The sequence below is a fragment of the Nicotiana tomentosiformis genome, chromosome 11, assembly GCF_000390325.3.
Source record: "Nicotiana tomentosiformis chromosome 11, ASM39032v3, whole genome shotgun sequence".
Taxonomy (NCBI): Eukaryota; Viridiplantae; Streptophyta; class Magnoliopsida; order Solanales; family Solanaceae; genus Nicotiana; species Nicotiana tomentosiformis.
The window spans coordinates 88,982,840-89,003,064 of record NC_090822.1 but is presented as its reverse complement, the minus strand read 5'-3'; the positions used below and the strand labels follow the sequence as shown (position 1 = coordinate 89,003,064).

The 20,225-nt window shown below is 35.0% G+C and overlaps 2 protein-coding genes and 1 long non-coding RNA gene across 5 annotated transcripts; all 3 read left to right on the top strand.

The window, feature by feature from the left end:
* The first annotated feature begins 7,637 nt into the window (after positions 1-7,637).
* LOC138901809 (uncharacterized) lies at positions 7,638-9,044 on the top strand. The gene has a single exon (XM_070189601.1). It carries the CDS (start codon positions 7,638-7,640, stop codon positions 9,042-9,044), a length of 1,407 nt encoding a protein of 468 aa, XP_070045702.1.
* Positions 9,045-12,017: 2,973 nt separating this feature from the next.
* LOC117276701 (uncharacterized) lies at positions 12,018-14,364 on the top strand. Its single transcript, XR_011412213.1, has 2 exons — positions 12,018-13,727; positions 13,809-14,364. It is a non-coding gene; the product is annotated as an uncharacterized lncRNA (long non-coding RNA).
* A 1,213-nt stretch (positions 14,365-15,577) lies between these two features.
* LOC104095904 (squamosa promoter-binding-like protein 6) lies at positions 15,578-19,598 on the top strand. Of its 3 annotated transcripts, none has more exons than XM_009602149.4 (5): positions 15,578-15,718; positions 16,224-17,097; positions 17,805-17,908; positions 18,422-19,126; positions 19,316-19,598. In XM_009602149.4, exons 2-4 carry the CDS (start codon positions 16,313-16,315, stop codon positions 19,105-19,107), a joined length of 1,575 nt encoding a protein of 524 aa, XP_009600444.1. In that variant the 5' UTR covers positions 15,578-15,718; positions 16,224-16,312; the 3' UTR covers positions 19,108-19,126; positions 19,316-19,598. The 3 variants fall into 3 exon arrangements, with proteins under 3 accessions (XP_009600444.1, XP_070044502.1, XP_070044501.1); XM_070188401.1 differs by having other exon boundaries at positions 15,628-15,718; positions 16,302-17,097; XM_070188400.1 differs by lacking the exon at positions 15,578-15,718 and having other exon boundaries at positions 15,725-17,097.
* Positions 19,599-20,225: the final 627 nt, after the last annotated feature.

The following is a 20,225-nucleotide window of genomic DNA, read 5'->3' as shown; positions in this document are numbered from 1 at the left end:
TATATTCATTTTAATCAAGTCTGTTATATATTTATTTCAATCAAGTATATATATATATATATATATATACTTTTTAATAATATATATATAGACTTTTAAATAAGTCTGTTACGGCGTGCAATCTGATCCCCAAATAATGACTTTTACTTTCATTTCCGTTGTGGCGTGCAACCCGTTCCCCCAATATATATAACTTTAAACAGCTCATAATGTATATAAAAAATACTCCAATAAATACCACGTCCAATGAGAACTATTAAACATCAAGGCACACAATAATGATAATTTATTTATGAACAAACGATGGCAATAATAATTTATTTTGAAAATCATGGAGAAAATAAACAGTTTAATATTTAATATGCTAAATGTCAAGTAGCAATTAGTGCACATAATTCAAATAAGCATGTAGCAATCATTACAGGAATTTAAGAATCAATATTTGAAAAAGAATAGGAGAGAAACAATTATTATAATAATTAATTTATGGTTTAAAATAATTTATGGTTTTTTAAGTAAGCAGGCAAACAACAAATTTCACAACGTATAGACACTCGTCACCTTACCTATACGTCGTTCACATGCATTTCACATAACAAATAATTTAAGGGTTCTATTCTCTCAAGTCAAGGTTAACCACGGTACTTATCTCGCTTTGCAAATTCCAATCAATTATTCAACCACAACTTTTCCTTTTAAATTTGTATCCGAAAGCTTCAATTCTATTCAGAAATAATTCGATATATTCAACACTAATCATAGGAATTAATTCCATATGAATTTACTAATTTTCCGGATAAAAATCCGAAATTCATTTAAATATTCAACTATGGGACCCCACGTCTCAAATCCCAAAAACACTCAATAATCCAAACACCAATTCCGATACGAGTTCAACCATACAAAAATTGTCCAATTTCGATATCAAATGGACCTTCAAATCTTAACTTTTCATTTTTGAAAGAATTTATAAAAATCTGATTTCTTCCATTAAAATCCGAAATAAATGATGAATATAGACATGAATTTGTGAAATATAATCACTTTTGGTTAAAGAACACTTACCCAATTCAAAGTCATGAAAATCCTCCTTGAAATCTCCCAAATTCGAGACTTGAAACTCAAAAATGAGTAAAAATGGCGACTTCCGAATTTATGGGCTCTGCCCAGTCATTTTCCCATGTGCGGATAAAGGTTTCGCATTTGCGGACTCGCATTTACGAGAGAAAGCTTGCATTTGCGATGCCAAGCTTCCAGGTGAAGTTCCGCATCTGCGGGACACTCCTGTCGCACCTGCGACATCCGCTTCTGCGCAAAATGGTCGCACGTACGAAGACCCCAGGCCAGCCCAGTCCCGCATCTGCGGGCAAAATATTCACATGTGCGATTACAAAAGAAGGAAAACAAATTCAGATTTTGCTTAAGTCCAATAATTGTTCCGATTTCAATCCGTATCACTCTCGGGGTACTCGGTACCCCGTACTAATATACCAACAAGACCAATAACATAATACGGACTTACTCGGAGTCTCGTATCACATCAAACAACGCTGAAATTACAATTCACATCCTGATTCAAACTTTGAGTTTTAAACTTTTCAATTTGCAAACCTCGTGCCAAAACATATTAAATGAATCTGGAATGACTTCAAAGTTGGCACACAAGTCATAAATGACATAACAGAGCTGTTCAAATTTTTAGAATCGGATTCCGGCTCCGATATCAAAAAGTTAAACCCGTAGTCAAACTTGGAATCTTTAGCCTTTAAATTACTAGTTCTATTAACTGGTCATAACTTGAGATAGGGACCTCCAAATTAAATTCCGGGCATACACCCAAGTCCAAAATCACGATACGGAGCTACCAGAACTGTTAAAACCCTGATCTAGGTCCGCTTGCTAAAAATATTAACCAAACATCAACTCAGTTGAGTTTTAAAGCTTTATTTCACATTTTAATCCATTTTTCAGATGAAAACTTTTCGGAAAATTTTACGAACTGTGCACGCAAGTCGAGAAATGATAAATGGTACTTTTTGAAGTCTTAGAATATAGAATTACTTATTATATTTAAAGATGACATTTTAGGTCATCATAGTTATGTTCTCTCCGGATTGTGGTATATTGTGCTATTTACTTCTCTATGGTTATGGTCATGCACCTTGGGTACTTGATGTCAAATTATGCGCGGTTATTGATTTTAAGCATGATAGCTAGAGGTATTTCATACGGACCAGTGTTTGGATAGGATCACGCATTACAGCTGGGATACATTGGGATATGATCCTTTGTTTTAGATTCGTGTGTTTTTGTTCTACTATGTATGATGGGTTTGTGGTTGTGGTGGTACTTGTTGAATTTGTGGGATGGTTCTCTCGTTTGAGTCATTTTTTATTTTTGGGTACATTTGATTGTGTATATTATGCTATTTACTTCTCACAGATTGTGGCTTTAGGTTGTAATGATGTGTCCTATCACTAGCATGATTGTGTTTGATGAGATCGGGTCATTAGACCTAGCATGGGGGCTATCAAACTTTATTATGGTATGTTTGGAAGAATAGTATCTGAAGTCGGCTTAGAAATTGGCAATAGTTGTCGAAGGAGATGGGGCTTCATGACTTGTTGATCTGATAAGTGATTATTAATTTTTGTGTGTTTCTTTCATCATTGGCAGTGTACGAAGGTTTTAGGATGAGGTTTTGTTAGATATGAGGTTCATTACAGGTATTGGGTGTGTTTTGAGTAGCTGTTGTGGTCAAAAGTTATTGCTATGAGCATTTGAGTTATGTGGTACATTATGTGATTACATCAAGGGTTATGGTTATGGCTCGATATATCTTGTTCACACTTATACAACGTGTAGGTGCGAGATTTAGATCTTATAAGAAGTTCCAGATGTTGGAAATTGGATTCTATGATTTAAGGGCTAAGGTTGAAGTAATGATCTTCAGTATGTTGTGTTGTCGAGCCTATATGGAATAGGGTGACATGGGATCACCCTCGGGTATGTGCATGGTAAGGTTACATGGCGGTTTGATAGATTTGGAACAACTCTTGGCACATTCGAGGACGAACGTATGTTTAAGTGGGGGAGGATGTCACGACCCGACTGATCGTTTCAAGCATTTGCACTTCCCTCGGTAGTTTGAGGGAATGCGTAGCTCCATATGATGTATTATTACTTATGAAAATCATCGGTTTTAGTTTTCAGGTTATTCGGAATCGATTTGGAAGAATGAATTTCATGGTTTAAGCTTTAAGTTAGAAGAGTTGACCAAGTTCGACTTTTGTGAATTTAACCTCGTAAAGGAGTTTTGATGGTTCCGTTAGGCCCGAATGGAAATTTTGGACTCGGGCGTATGCCCGAATTTGCATTTGGATATTTCTAGAAGGATTCGACACTAAATGGCGAAGGTTGAAAATTTGAAGGCTTGGAAAGTTCATAAGTTTGACTGGAAGTTGACTTTGAGGATATAGGGTTTGGATTTTAGTTCCAGGAATTCGAATAGCTTCATTATGTCATTTGGGACTTGTGTGCCAAATTTGGGTTCGTTCCGGGTTGATTTGATATGTTTCGGCGCAAGTTTCGGAAGTTAGAAGTTTGAAATTCATTTAAGTCGATTGGAGGTGCGATTCGTCATTTCGATGCCGTTATGTGTGACTTGAGGCCTCGATTAGGTCCATGTTGCATCATGGAACTTGTTTGTATATTTGTACGGGTCCCGAGTGGCCCAAGTAGTTTTGGACGAGGTTCAGATCATTTTCGTTTCATGTTGCATTGCTGAAGGCATACTAGTTCTGGTGCTTTCGCATCTGCAGAAGAACATACGCAGATGCGAGTCCGGAGATGCGGACAATTGGTCGTAGAAAAGAGGGAGATCTTGGTAAGGAAGATCACAGAAGTGGAAATTGGGCGTATCTGCAGCTCCACAGAAATGATGGTCTTTGGCGCAGAAGCGAGATAAAGCGCAGAATCGCGTTTGGCTTCGCATCTGCGGTTTGGCAGATGCGGATGGAGATTTGCAGATGCGAGGGGTCGGCTAGCTAGTGGAGTTCGCATAAGCGGAGCTCGTGTCGCAGAAGTGGATCTTGTGTCCGCAGAAGCAGAAATGCCGAGTAGAATGCTATAAATCTAGGTGTTGGTTCTTTTATCATATTTTCGAGATGTGGGACTCAGATTGAGATGATTTTGATGTGAGTTTCATCACAAGGATTGGCGTAAATATTCTACACTCGGTTTTGATTATATTCCATGATTTTATCTTCAGTTTTGGTAAATAGATTATGGATTTTAAAGAGATATTTGAGGGGGTTTGTCCAAAGTTTCATAGAGTGAATATTTGAGTTTTGAATATCGATTCAGAGTCGGATTTGGGTGAAACTAGTATGGTTGGACTCATAATTGAATGGGTTGTCGGATTTTATAAGTTTCATCGGGTTCCAAGGCGCGATCCCGAGTTTGGAATTTTTGGTTGATTTTGGACTTTTGATTAAAGATTCAATCTTTGTCGATTGAGCTATATCATTTGGAACTAATTGATGTATTTGAGTTGCCGTTCGGAGGTCGGTACATGCGTGATGGCATTCTTAGAGCATCGCTTGGCCTGCTCAGTATTGGAATTGTCTTGTTCGAGGTAACTAGCACTTCTAAACTTAGAGCTGAGGGTATGAACCCTGATTATACATGTTATGCGTTTGGTATTGAGGTGACGCACATGCTAGGTGACAAGCGTGCAGGCATGTACCATGTGAATTGCGACTCTATTATTTCTGTGGTATTGTGTAGTTACATGATCTTATCTGTAACCATGAAATCTCTACGTACAAGAGCTATAGAGTATTGATCCATGTTAGAAACCATGTCTAGGCTACATGCTTATTCTGTTAGGACCCACTTAGATCATTTCTGCTATTGAGTTATTTGCTTACATTGCAATTTCATACTCAATCATGTGCAGTCATTTCATATCATATCTGAGTCTCTGTTTTTATATACTGACACATCATATCGTCATTTTTGGGCTAGTTTCATGACATAGTGAGCCCGAGAGACTGGAGAGATTGATGACTGAGTGAGGCCGATAGCCGAATTGTGAGGTTATTGATACTATAGCACGTGAGTTGTGTGTGAAGCACGTGAGTTGTCCATGCAGATCCGTACATTGATACTATAGCACGTGAGTTATCCATGTATCACGTGAGTTGTCCGTGCGGATTATAGTGCTTGGCTTGAAGTAGCCCCTCCGGAGTCTGCACACCCACACTGAGTGCTGGTACCTATTAAATGCGAGTGCGAGTGCGAGTGCGAGTGCCGGGTGATTGGGAGGAATGCGTGGTTGTTCACTATGTTGTACTGCATTCGACATGCACACTTGACATACATGCATAAGATGTACTTTTCCTTATGCCATTGGGTAATAAACCATTTACCTGTTGAAACGTTTTGGAAAGAAAATCACGATTTTACAAACTTACTCATATTTTAGTACTTTCAGTAAAAGATTTGGGATTTCACTAGTATACTTGAAAAATATGTCTATTTTTATGGAACTGTGAACGAGCTAAACATTGTATTTCTGAGTTATTTCCTGTACCACTTTTATTATATTGTTACGAGTTGTTGTTAGCTAGTGGTATTGGACTTTGACCTGTGTTCCATCTCGTCTCTACTTTTGACCTAAGGTTATATTTGTTACTTATTGAGTACATGGGGTCGGTTGTACTCATACTATACGTTTGCACCTTGCGTGCAGATGTTGGATGCTGATGTTGTTGTGCACGACGAGAGCTGGATCTGAGGACGTACTTGCGTTTCGGTCATAGATGCCTCTCAACCTTGGTAGCTTTAGAATTTTAATCGGTTCATGCATATTTCAGACTGATGTGTCATTTATTTCATACCAGTCTTGTAAATACCAGTCTTCACTTCTTTGCATCCCTTTGAACTTCGAATCCCACAGTTATATTAGGTGAGGGAGACTCTTCTATGTTTTTCTTCTTTTTACAAATATTATTTTTTATATTTGTGATTTTGACCTACATTGGTTATGAGTTATGACTTATAAACATATTTACTTTCTTCCCCATTCAAAATATCCCTTTTCACTAACACCATCAAATGCAAATCCAATTAGTAGCACTTAGTTTGAACAAATAATTGATGAGTAAAGTGCTCCTGTAAATTCCTCTTTTTGTTAGCTTAATTTTCTAAAATTCGTTAATATAGTAGATAATGCTTGCAAGTTGCAAGAAACCAAATTGTATTTTCTATTCGGATTTCAAGGATACTTCTTTTAGTTTTTGAATTCGCTACTAATCTTTGAGTTTTTGAATTCATCATTTGAGCAGACAACAATCATGGTGCAAATTTACATGATGTTTAATCTTTAGTTGGTGTGCTAATTCTTTTATCTTAATAAATTAATTTCATAGATATTTGAAGATTTTGTGCTAATGCTATTTGAAATATTATTTCAGTGAAGTGTATGATTTGAAACCAAGCTGTATTTGGATTTCAAGGATACCTTTCACAAATTGGTAAGTGTTCCTTCTATCTTTAAGATAATAATAATAATATAGTGATGAATTATGACTTATAATATAATATAGGGGTGTGATTCCCCTATTAGAAATATTATATTTGCTTTTGTTCGTGATAAAAGGGTTGTGATTCCCCTACTAGAAATATTTTCTTTGCTTTAATCTTGATGAAAGGGGTGTGATTGCCTTATTAGAAATATTCTCTTTGCTTTGTTCTTGATATGAGTGGTGTGATTCCTTTATTATATGTTATTTCTATTCTAGTATTAATATAAGGAGTGTGATTAATCATATAAAAAATATTATTTTGCTTGGCATTGTTGCTTTGTAGGAAGTTTTGTTGATGTGAATTGAGATGGACATATTTTTTACGAGGTTTAATTCTTCTCAATCAAGTTCTAGTTTTAGAGACAATTCTTCACATCTTGTAGAGGAGTTTGATGTGAAATCACTTAATTCTGACCCCGGAAAGAGAATACCCATTGATAGATATAGCTCCAAAATACGGGATGAAGTGAGAAGACACTACATTCAGAGAGGGATTTGCCAACCAGTTTATCACAAATTTTCTAAAACTTTATTTGGGCAAAAATGCGGCAATTTAGTCCAGTTTGGTTTGAAGATTCACATTCTAGATGGTTAGAGTATAGTGTGAAGAAAAATGCCTCATTTTTTTTATTTTGTTATTTATTTAAAAATGATTACGTTCATGGTAGCACGAGTGACTCTTTTACAAAAACCGGCTTTAAGGCTTGGAATAAAGGACCCGAAAGACTTGGTCTACATATTGGTGAATTAAATAGCCTCCACCATAAGTGTTTCAAAAAAATGTTAGACTTTTCAAATCAATCTTAATCAATTCAACCTACTTTTGAAAAGCAATATGAGAAACAAAAAAGTGAATATCGAATTCGTTTAAATGCCTCAATCGATATTGCAAGGTTTCTCTTGGACTTTGGATTGTCTTTTCGAGGTCACGATGAAAGTGAATCTTCAAAAAATAAAGGCCTTTTTATAGGGTTTTTGGAATGGCTTGGAAATAGGCTTCCAGATGTAGATAGAGTTATATTAAAATATGCTCCAAAAAATGATATGATGACTTCGCCAAAAGTTCAAAAGGATATTGTGAGTGCTTGTGCACAAGAGACCGTGAAAGCTATAATTGATGACCAAGATGGATATTATTTTGGGATATTAGTTGATGAGTCCAAGTATATTTTACTCCATGAACAAATAGCCCTTGCTTTGCGGTATGTTGATAAAAAGGGCCAAGTGAACGAGCCATTTATTGGTCTTGTTCGTGTTAGTGATACATCTGCAAAATCATTGAAAGAAGCAGTACTTTCTTTGCTAATGAAACACTCATTAAGTCCATCCAAAATACGTGGACAAGGCTATGATGAGGCTAGTAATATGCAAGGAAAGATGAATGGTCTTAAAGCTTTAATTTTGCAAGAAACTCCATCGGCATATTCCGTTTATTATTTTGCTCATCAATTACAGTTGACGCTTGTAGATATTGCTAAAAACCACAAGGAGGTGGAGACTTTTTTTGCTATTATTACTAACGTGTTGAATGTGATTGGAGTTTATTTTAAGCGTAGAGATCAACTTCGAGAACATCAAGCAGAATTGTTGGAGAAATTGCTAGAGAGTGGTGAAATTCAAAGTGGGAAAAGATTAAATCAAGAGCGAGGGCTTCAAAGGCCAGGTGACACTCGCTGGGGATCACATTGTAAAATATTGGATACCTTTGTTATTTTATTTTCTTCTATTGTTCATGTGCTTGGAGTGATTGAATGTGAAGGTGATGTTAATGATAGGTTGCAAGCAGAAACTTTTTCGAGTAATATTAAAGCATTTGAATTTATTTTCTTACTTTACTTAATGTTGAAAGTGTTGATAATGTTAAATGAGTTGAGCAAAGCTTTGCAGAAGAAAGAGCAAGATATTGTCAATGCCATGATATTTTTTGATATCACAAAGGAAAGGTTGCAAGAAATGAGAGATAAAGGATGGGAACCATTGATGAATGAAGTATCTTCATTTTGTGCAAAACATGATATTTTGGTGCCCAAGATGGAAGAATTCTATATTCCTGGAACGTCGAAGCGTAGGCCTTCTAGTGTTACTTATTCACATCACTTACGTGTTGAGTTTTTTTATGCAGTGATTGGTTTGAAACTTCTGGAGCTTAATAGTCGTTTTGATGTTGTGAGTAGTAACTTGCTTCTTGGTATGGCTAGCTTGAATCCGGCTAACTCATTTGCTAATTTTGATAAGGAAAGAATAATGATATTGGCTAAGCATTATCCCGATGAGTTTGGTGAATTGAAGTTTCGAGATCTTAGTCGTCAACTTGACACTTTCATATGGCACATGCAACATGGTGATCCTAGGTTCTCTTATTTGAAAGTAATTGGTGATTTGACAAAAGTATTGGTTGAGGCAAATCTTGTGGAGACTTATTCACTTATTTATTTGCTTATGAAGTTGACTTGAATTTTACCTGTCGCAACTGCAACGTTAGAAAGAGCATTCTCATACATGAAATACATCAAAGATGAATTCCGTAGTAGTATTAGTGATGCATTTTTAAATGATTGTTTAGTTTGTTACTTTGAGAAGGAAGTATTTATAAATATAAGCAATGATGCTATTATTGACCATTTTCAAAATATGAAAGCGCTTCGAGTTCAACTATGAGTGGACAATGTACTTTTGTTAAATTAGTATCAAGTTAATAGTATTTGATAATATTGATGTTTTAATTTTGATGATAAATTATCATAGTCCTTTCAAAGAGTTGTACTCGAACTTCATCTCTGGTGATTGGGATACTAAAGATAATGGTGCTCCCGTTATGTTCAAACCCTGAGCTCGCCTCTGACTATATCCAAACGCGTGGTTAATAGCATAGGCCCCAAGAATATTATCATTGAAGATGACTTTTATGTGAGGGATCAATTAGGTCAACAAATAAACTTTTAGGTGATGGCTCTTTTACAATGGTAGGATGGTGTTTGCATGATGGTCTTCTCTTGCGGCAATGCTAGAAAGAGAAATATAGAAAAGAACAAGGAAAGAAATATAAAAAGAGTTAGTATTGTATTAAATAAATAATTAAGTGTAATAAAATTTAACAATCAATAGAAAATTAACACATGTAAAATTAAACAACTTTTAATAATTTTATTCTCCCCACGCTATTAATTTCACTCTAGATAAAAATAGGATGGTAAAAGTTGAGTATAAAACTGATATTTCGAGAAAGATATAAGGTGCATCTTATATATTTTCCGTTCCTCCTAAATAACTTTTGAGGGCCCGATTGATTTTGCATGCAGAAGAAATCAAAGAATAATCGTGGCATATGATTGGGGATTGATTAATGTCAAAGGCAACAATAATTATCAATTTCGTCAAATAAGTTGTGATTAGACACTCCTAAGTCCTAATTACCATTAGTTAGTAATGTTTCATACCTTAAGCCCTCACTCTATTTTATTTAGGTGAAGGTTCCTTATCCCAACAAATAATTGCTACTCTCTTCGTGTTAATAATGTATGATACTCTTTTATGTTTTGGGACCTATCAAAATGTTTGATATCTCTTATTATTAAGGCCGGCAAGTGGGCCGGTTCAGGTCCGGTACCGGTCCGGGACCGCGGGCCAAATGGGTCAAAACCGTTAGGACCGGTTTTAGTTGGCCTGTGCCAGTCTCGTGGGCCGGACCTATGCTTTGGGTCCGCAGGGGACCGGACCGGTCCCCCCGCGGGCCAAACGATCCCAACGGTCAATTTGTTTTTTAAAAATAGTCAAAAATAGTCGTTAGCTATTTATAAAATAGCGATTTAACCCCCCAACTTTTTCTAATTACACTTTTTTTCTATTTTCAACTATAAATACCCCCTCATTCTTTTATTTTTTTTTTACAAAATCATCAATCTATCACAATCTCTCTCTAATTTTCTTCTATAATTACTAATATTGCTTACTTTATTGTTCCAATTTGTAAACAAATTGTGAAGTTGGTGAATTGAAATCTTTAAGTCTTCAACGGTAATCAATTTTTGACAAGTTGTTTGTCAATTTAGTAAACTCGTTCCAACTCAGTTTTAATATTATAGTTTTATTTATTTTATTTATTTTCTATTACTTTATTAATGAGTTTGAAGTTTATTTGTTTCAAGTAATTGAGATAGTGAATACCGACGGCTCCTTTAATCTTTTGGAATGGTGGAAGGACAAAGAAAAATACTTTCCGGTTCTTTCAAGGATGACCCGAGATATTTTAACTATTCAACCTTCAACAATGGCATCAGAAAGCGCTTTCAGTCAAGCAAGACTTCAATTCGGTGATTATAGAGCGTCTATGATGGAAAGCTTGAAAAAATCAATACTCTTCAGAGACTGGATCCGGTCGGAAAGAAGAAATTTTGGACTTGCTAAATCACAACCAGCTGAAGATGAAGTTTACGAAGAAATGCTAGCTAAACTTGCAGAGGATGTTGCTTTTATCAGAAGTGGCGATGACCAAGCTACTTTTCCGTCGCCACCAACGGAAATTTCTCCGGACCTTGATGATTTACGAAATTTGTAAGAGATACCATGTAATTTGTATGAACAAGAATTAGTATGTATTATGTAACTTGTATTTTGGCACATCTTGATTAGTTTCTTTTTCTTCTCAATGGTGGTATAAGCACTTTGTTGTGCTCATTTTCATAGGGGATGAAGACTAAGAAAGATATTGCCAATTTTTTTTAATGCTATAATAAAATTTCAATGCATTGCTTTGAATATCTCTTTACAATAGTTTTGTCTTTAGACTTTAAATTTGAATTAAAAAATTTAGGTCACAATTCTATAATAAAATTTACAAGATATTGCCTTAGATATTTTTTTTAACATCCTTTTGTCTATAATTTCTATTTAATTTTAAAAAAAAACAATTATTGGGCTCATTTAGCTCGCGGGTCGGGACCGTTTAGCCCGGGATCAAACGGTCCCGGGTCAGTCCCTACAAAAAGACCATTTGGCCCGTTTATTTTGGGGATCGACCTGAGCCCGAACCCGTTTGGACCGGCCCACTTGACCCGTTTAAGTCCGGGACCGACCCACTTGCCAACCCTACTTATTATACTACTTTCTCAACTTTAATGAATTCAAATTCATTAATTGTTTCAACTCTTAACTTCAAGTGATATCCCTATATATCAAATTAACTTTTAAATTATGATTTTAATATTTTTGAATTATCACTAAATAATATAACAATTTGAATACATAACAATTCATGTGCCCAAAAAAATGACCTTGCAAATAACGTCATTTAAATCGAAATGATGCAAATATTATACCTTCTTATTTTTACAATATTCAGGTATAGGTTGTGTGAGTTTAAATTTTTTATATTAATCGCATAAATAACATTATACAATCAAGTTATTTAGCCCGGTGATGTGGCACAACTCTCCCATCACAATCCCCATTTATCTATTTTGTCATTTTTTGATATTTTTCCATCAATTTTAAACTTTCTGCATTAAGGTATTTACACATTAACTGCTAACATTTACCGAAGGGACACCAAAACCACACTGAAATACCTAAACTAAGCGTTTCCTCTCTTCTGCCAGTGTCCGTTCAAAGCGCAACGATTCCATCTATTGCCGATTCGCCGCAGGTTATGAAGCCTTCACCGTCGTCACCGGCCAAAGATGCATCTGCTTCAAGACCAGTTTGGACGGCCTGAAATTTCGACAAACGGAACAAATCACTCCCAAAGTTGAAGGTAATCTCTTTGTAGAAATCACGCATTTTCGAAGCAAATCAGAGTCTTATCTTTCTTCCTCACGTGCGTAGGGAATTTTCTCACAGTGTTTTCTCCTAATTGTAAGTCTTCCCGTTCATATGTATAAGTGTGTGTGATTCCGACAAGTCGAAGCCTTGACTCAGAAAAGGTCTACTACTCCATCTCCAATTGGAAGTATTTGGACAATATTGGTTCCCACTTGCCAACCCCTCTTGCAAGTAAGCCCATATTCTTATCGCCTCTTTCAGTCTAATTGATGATTATATTTTTTCCTGTGGAATTTTGTCAGGGATCATTTGTAAAAAGAAATATGCGGAAGAGTCAAATCGCCTCTTTTAGCTTTTTCTCTTTGCATTCTGACGCTCAACTTACATACTCCATGTTTTATGAACTCTTCCCATCATTTTGTGAGTCTTCAACAGACCAAGAACTATTCTTTAATTTCAAATTGATAGAAGTACAAAAGATATGAATTCACATTCTTTTGCCAACATATGCAGAAACTATAATGTGCAATAATTCTCTATTTTTCGGTAGTAAAAGTTCACCTGGATTAAGAATGAGACTCAATCTGACTTGACAAAAAGGATATGGTGATATTAATAATAACTGTTGTCTGCGTGCATTTTGTGCTTAAAAAGTAATCTCAACAAAGGTATCATATGTCAAGGAGCTTAGTTACTCTTGACAATTACTCTATTGCCAATCGAGGTGAATGGTGGGCTTACGGATAAGGATGGTATATGAATCTATACTCTAATAATCTATTCTCTTCTCCTATTCAGTCCTATAGTCATATATTAGTGGTGAAATAATTTTTCAAGGTTGGATCTAGGCTTGCTATTCATTTTAGTCTGGGGAAGTTGGTATCATTGTGTGCTCGCCAATTCGATTATGTACCTATGAAAATCATCGCTCCTGAAGAACTATGTAGCTTCCTTCTAACTAAATAGTTATTCTTTTGGTTCCTGTTACCTATTTTTTGTTTCTCAAATTTCTGCTGCTTTGATAGCTTTTATACGCATCCTGATGTGCTTTATTCCTGTGATTGTTTTAAGCTGTCAAAGGCATTGTTTGTAATGCCAAGGTTCGTCATACCATTTTCCCGTTATCATGGAATTAAGTGTGTTTTAGTAGGTGTATCTTTTGCTTGGACTTGCCATCTATATCTTTCTTTTAAAGGATATCAAATATAAGTCTAATAGAACTTCTATACATGCATATAATACATTTCATAATAGAATTTTCTAAAATCGCCTGATTCGATTTTGTGCAAATAGCGTCAAGCAACATTGTTAACAGTTAGAAGATACCATTGGTTCCTATCCCGTGTTACTCACATTGGAGCTATATTGGTGACTTTCATGGTAGTTTTATGATTTTTATTACTTTAGTATTTTTTTGGTTTATTACGTCAGTATTTTTCCCTGATTTGAATATCTCTTCAGGATGTGGAATGGCGGACTCAATATCTCATCATGCAGACTTATCCTATTCAAATTGTGAAGAAAATATCAACGGAATTGAAGGCAACAACTCAAGAAAGAATTAGCATTCGTGAGAGGCTTGCTTTGAGTATTACTCCTTAAAATTTCTTTCCTTGACCATTTGGTTTCTATATATATTCTTCTATATCACCAAGCTAACATTAGTGACAAACAAAAGCATGCTATTGGCATTCAGTCCGGCAATAAATCATGTACTTCTCCTTCTCTACTTAATTTTTGGGTGATTTCTTGTGGGTTATGAAAGTCTGCTAACTGATCAGGAAAATAGATATTAGCCCAGAAATCAAACATAGTGGGATATGAGAAAGAAAGGATAATATTATCGTGTGAAAGGAATAGCTGTATTTCATGGTCTTAGAAAAAGCATTATGAGATTTGGGCTGCTGGGATTGGAATAGGAGAAAAAAATGGGATAGAGAATTATGGAAATGTTGTATTTGACGTGATACAGAATATTGATCTTTCCTGCATTTCCAATTTATTTCCTTTTCTTTTTCGTTTTTCCCTTTCATATTTAGTTTTTGAGTTCTTATTCAAGAGAAAAATAGTGATGTCAATCTTATCAAACATAAGTTACTACAATTTATATATTTTATTACTAGGACTAGGAATCTCAATACTAAGAAAAAGCTTTGGAGAAAAAGGCGTTATAGAAAAAAAAAAAAAAAAAAAAAGCTAGCAACATCTCAAGTCTATATCCCAAATTTTTACATTAGCATCGTTCTCTCTCTTAGTTTCTTATCTTATTCTTTTGGTTTTATGTTTTTATTCAGGTTCACATATGTTGACTAAAAAGAGTTGTGTCATATTTCATTTCAAATATTTCTTACATATTCTTTTTGTCAAAATATAATGTCAACAACATCATGAAAGGACGGTGTGTCAATTTGTTTTCTTATTCTTCTATTGTGAAGAGAAAAGATGCATTAAATAGGGAGAAACAAGTAGAGAGAAAATGACAAAAAAGAAATTAAGAAAAAAGAGAACATAATAAAACGAAAAAAGAAGATGGACGTGAACGAACATAATAAAACGAAAGATGCACATAGGTATTTGATCATGTCAGTTTCGATTGCTTCTCCTTTATTTTTTTAAAGTACCAAATTTGAAAGGTTAACAAAACACTTATTTCGAACCGGTTGGAGTAACTTTTAAATTATGGAGAGAGGATCAAATCTCACATTTCATTTATAACACAACTTTTTAGTTTAAAACCGATTGGAGTATCTATGTGCACATAATTTTTAGTTTAAAACCGATTGGAGTATCTATGTGCACATAATTTTTAGTTTAAAACCGAAGCTCACATTTACAATACAACTTTTGATCACTCTTCTTCGTTACTCCTTACATTCCAAAATTTTCATTTCAGAGTTGATTTTTCTTTGTTGTGAAATATGTTCATATATTTAGGGATGCATGAGAAGGCAAAAAATGCTCACGTTCTTAATAACTTAAAATATATTATTTAAGAATGCTTTAAAAATACAATTATGAAAAAATAAATTTAACTTTTCAAATAGTAACGAATTGAGAAATTAATCACCTTTTAAATTTATTAATATTTTTAATGACCGCGCAAAGAGCGGCTAATTATTACTAGTTGATTAATAAAATGTTAATTTATAATGATGATGTAAAACCTTTATTATACTACTAGTGTTAGATTATTAGTTAGAAAAAGAAAAGGGAAAAAAGTAAGAGTGAACGGGTAGAATACAAAAACGTATGTAAAATATGTTATGTTCGACTCACAAAGGTATCAGCTTCAACAATTGCAATAATATAATGCCTACTTGCAAAGCACCAAAGCAAGCACTTCTGTCTCTCTTTCTTCCAATCTTCCTCAGGTAAGCTCAAGACAATCTTCAGTCATCCCTCAAAATAAGTTAGCATTTGTTTCTCTAGCATTTATAGGGTTAGATAATTGTTCCATGTTAGATTATCTAAATGGGGTTCTTTCTTGATTTTTAATCTCTTTGTACAGTAAGATTTAGGTTCCATGTTGGTCTACGCCTGTTTCTTGGTATTCAAAAGCTTGATAGGTGAAGCAAATATGGAATTCCTGTAATCTGGATGCAACTTACCTTCAAACTTTATTATCTTTTTTTGATGTTCTAATTTGATTCCCTGGTTCTCTAGTTCTTATATTTTCTCTTTTCTTTTAAGGTAATTAATTGGCTTATGTTGCATGAAAGCAATAGCCTTTTTTCTTGGCTTTTCAAATGTGATTTATTTTTTTGGGGTTACTTTTAAGGTCTTAATTTCAAGATATGAACTTTTTGTTTGGATGAATAATTCCAAGATATGAACTTTTATTTTTTTACTGATGCTTTTTTATCACTTTGTTATTAGCATATTCCGAAGTCAATTTGGATTCTGCTTTTGGTGAAAAATTCACTGCATACTTTGAGCAACTTTTGTTTCTGCTAGAAATTGAACCAATGGACTATGCTTTGGAAGGAAGAGGTCTTCTGTTTCCTGATAATATTGAAATGCCAGTTGGTGCACTTGCAAAGAGAAATATTGTAAAAGATTGGAATTTTAAAAACCCCTTTTCTAATGTTGATAGAAGCATATTTGGCACTATTCAAGAAATAACTGTAAATACAGAATTCCCGGAATCTGGTATCGTTGATATTTTGGAGAAATGCACCTCCAGCAAACAATGGTTAGGAGGTTTTGGTGCTGAAACAGTTGATGCTTCTAGAAGTATGTTGTCCACTTCTGTAATAACTTTGGACCCAATTTTGGGAGAAGTGGAACTTGAAGAGAGATTTAATCATATGGCTAAAAGGTCTAATGATCCAATATCATTGCCAATTGGATTGAAATTGGAGCAGTCGATTGAGCATGGAGAAGTCAGGAGTAGTCAATCTTCAAATGGAATTTCAGTATTGCCAACGGAAAAAGACTATTCACATTCTCCTTTTTGTCAAGTTCGTGATCATAGGAAGGAGGAGACAATTGTTTATAGAGAAGTCAAGAGTAATTCGTCTTTAATGGAAAACTCAGCTTTGTCTTCACTGGAACCATTACTGCTAGGAAAAAGATCGCGGACTACAAATGTGCATTCCCAGGTTCCTCTGTGCCAAGTTTATGGTTGTAACAAGGACCTGAGCTCCTCAAAAGATTATCACAAAAGGCACAAAGTGTGTGATGAACACTCAAAATTTGCTAAGGTTATCGTTAATGGCATTGAGCAAAGGTTTTGTCAGCAATGTAGCAGGTATAGTCTAGCTTGTCTTCTGCTTCTTCTGTTTTGTTGTAAAATCTCATTAGGTTGGAAAGCATTAGTTGCGTGGTTATTGTCCTTTATTTCTGATCATTTGACAAAATTATAATATAACTACATTTTGTTATGCGGATTCATAAATAATATTGGGTTTGAGTTGGGGAAATTAGTTACCAGTTTTCTAGTATTTGTATGATGAGGCTTACCAAATCAAGGGGAAGATCTTTTGTATAAAAATGTCTATTGGAGAAAGATACAAAGTATATCACATAGAACTAGTACTATTGTATCCATCTTTAATAAAGTTTTAGCATCAGAACTTTTAGAACAGATTTTGACCAGCCCAAATGTGAGAATTCCTCTTCAATTACCTAAATTTTCCATCTTAACTTTAACTTGAGTCCAACTTTTTCGATAAACTTGACTTTGAATGAAATGAATAAAAGCTGCAGTAAGGGGAAGGAATTTAGACCTTTGCAGCATTTCATTTTTGGAGCTCTCCAGATACATTTATTATCTGAATCATCCTCAAGTAGATCTACTCTCTTTGGTTTAGTGAAAGTATGGATCTTGACTTCAGCTATTCTTGTAGCTAATTTCTATTCATGCTATCTGAAATGTCAGAATTTAGTGGTTATGATGTAGTATGATTGTTGTGGCTGCTACTCCAGCTTAGACTTTTGTGACTTTTTTTAATGCAGGTTTCACTTGCTTGCAGAATTTGATGAAGGTAAACGCAGTTGTCGCAAACGCCTTGCAGGCCATAATGAGCGCAGAAGAAAGCCTCAATTTGATACACACTGGGGTAAGCTTAATTCTCTCTTCTCTTTTAAGTTTTAACCATTCTCGACTTTGTTGAATGCTGTTGAACTGAGGAGTAGTCTAAGTACATTAGTCTTTAAGTTCCATCAATTTGATTCTATAACAACAATTGTCATCCTCTGTCCTCCCACCCTCTCCCTGTTTCTCCTCCAAAAGAATGAATTAAAAACCTCCTTTTGTCTTTTTTCCAACTATATTTTAGTTTGAGGGCTTGATAATACTGTAATTCCTAGTCGAGTTTATTCCTTTTGTGTATATCTAGAAACTTTTCGTTTTGGCAAGCAAAAAAAAAAAAAATTATTTACCAAGTATGTTGCAAATCTATCTTATTTACCTATTGGTGGTACATATACTAACTTACGTTTTGCAACTTTGATTTTCTAGTCACAGCGGTTAAATGCTAACTCTTCTCTTAGCCTCCGGCACTGCCATGTTTATATGCTTTGTAGACAAAATATTTTCTATTTTATTGAGTCCTAGTATGTGCTAATGGCAGATTCAAGGTTATTGGATATGACTTCACAAAGGACAGCGCCATTTCTTTTCCCTGAAATACGTCTTGGCAGTTCCTTTTGTCAAGAAAGATTTGAAGACCATAGCAAGCACATCAAAATGGAAGAGAAGCCAATCTGCATCTCTCAATTAGCCATGGCAGTGACAAAGAAGCAGTCACCAAGTAAAAGCCTCCAGCATCATCATGGAACGAGAAAAGAAAATTCATCGAAGATTCATCTTGGAGCAACATTGTCGGTTGAAGAATTATCGTCTGGGCAAAACTCCGCTTGTGCTCTCTCTCTTCTGTCAGCCCACTCACAACACCATTTACACAACTTAGAAAATTATTGTGCTCACCTTAAAAGAGATCATAATCCTGAGGACTTTTGCGAATTAAGTGCTTCGAGAAGCTTTACATCAAATGAATTATATTCATGTGAAGTAATTGGAACAGATAGGATCGTCCAAGTTCTTGATGACAGTCAGGCTGTTTCAACTGATGATCTAAGAGAAAGACGTGTTCGAAGATCAAATTCTATGAATTCTAAGCATGACCTCTCTCCAGAAGATGGACCAACCGTGGATTTAGTTCAGTTGTCATCACACCTGCAAAGAGTGGAGCAGCTGAAAAATTCTGACCAAGCGAAGCAGGAGAATGATATCTTCCGTTGTTTTACGACCACATGAGTATCAAGAAAGCTGCAAGGTGTGTAGCCATGTCCAATTGAATATTAAATGCTTCTTTCTTTTCTATCATGATTTGGAATTCGAAATGCCTTTGCAGGTAAATCAACATATCTGTTTGATTTAGGCTTCGGAAACTCTGTGTTTGAACCATGTAAAACATTGTTGTTTTGTTTTTGACCCTTTCATAATTCATGCTTAATTGTTGCAGTGTTAATATGATACCTGAAAGCTTTTGAGGAGATTCAGCCGATACAAGAATGGCTTTGCCGACAAGTCAAGAGGCAAAGACAGAATAAGAAATGGTAGATGTCTGTATATTTTGTAAGTGCCATTTTAATTTCTTTGCTGCATCAACTGCTCAATTGTATAGAACTATTTTGTGGAAACAACACTGTTTTTCTGTAGTCATCCTCTGTTTGCTGATGACTATCACAGTATATACTGATGTTTAAGCAGAAAATGTTATCAAAAGGATAATTTTTTCTGTGTAATCTGTTTGTGGCCTCTTCTTTATGCTAGATGAGATTATTATCTCTTGAGGATGCATAAAAGATAATTAAATCATGTTTTTAAGACCATAAGATTAAGGTGAAACCTTTCATCAGCAATTCGTGTGATGCAACGTTTCCATTTCCTCATAGAGAAAAATAGAAATGTCACTTTGTGGCAAGAACTCTGCCTTTTGATGCCTACTAATTACTCTAGTATTTGTTTTCTTCTCAATTCAACACTTTTGAGGCCACAACAGTGAAGCACCATTGCAGAATCTTTAATTCCATGGCATAAAGCAGTTGGTGGTAATGAAATTTGAAATTAAATATTTACACAGTTTAGTCTATATTCAAGTTCAACAATCGCTTTCAATAATGGCTACCCGCCGCTTTCTAGTGAATTGGAACTGAATAAGGAATTTTTCAGGAACTAGTGGCTTTGGTGCAACTAAACTTCGATGCTCTGTCGCAGAAAAGTTTATTCAATGCAAACTAATTGTAATTAAGTTTGGTGCAACTAAATTGGATGCTTTGTCCTGATAAAAGTTTATTCCATGCACACGTGCATACACAAAACAAAAGAGCGTAACTTTCGGCATGCATTATCTCAAAGTACATTTCTTTTTT

Coding starts and splice junctions, on each gene's coding strand:
- LOC138901809 (XM_070189601.1), top strand. CDS start 7,638: ATGACTTCGCCAAAAGTTCAAAAGGATATTGTGAGTGCTTGTGCACAA.
- LOC104095904 (XM_009602149.4), top strand. CDS start 16,313: ATGGACTATGCTTTGGAAGGAAGAGGTCTTCTGTTTCCTGATAATATT. Junction 17,098..17,804: donor TTTTGTCAGCAATGTAGCAG/GTATAGTCTAGC, acceptor TTTTTAATGCAG/GTTTCACTTGCTTGCAGAAT. Junction 17,909..18,421: donor TCAATTTGATACACACTGGG/GTAAGCTTAATT, acceptor TGCTAATGGCAG/ATTCAAGGTTATTGGATATG.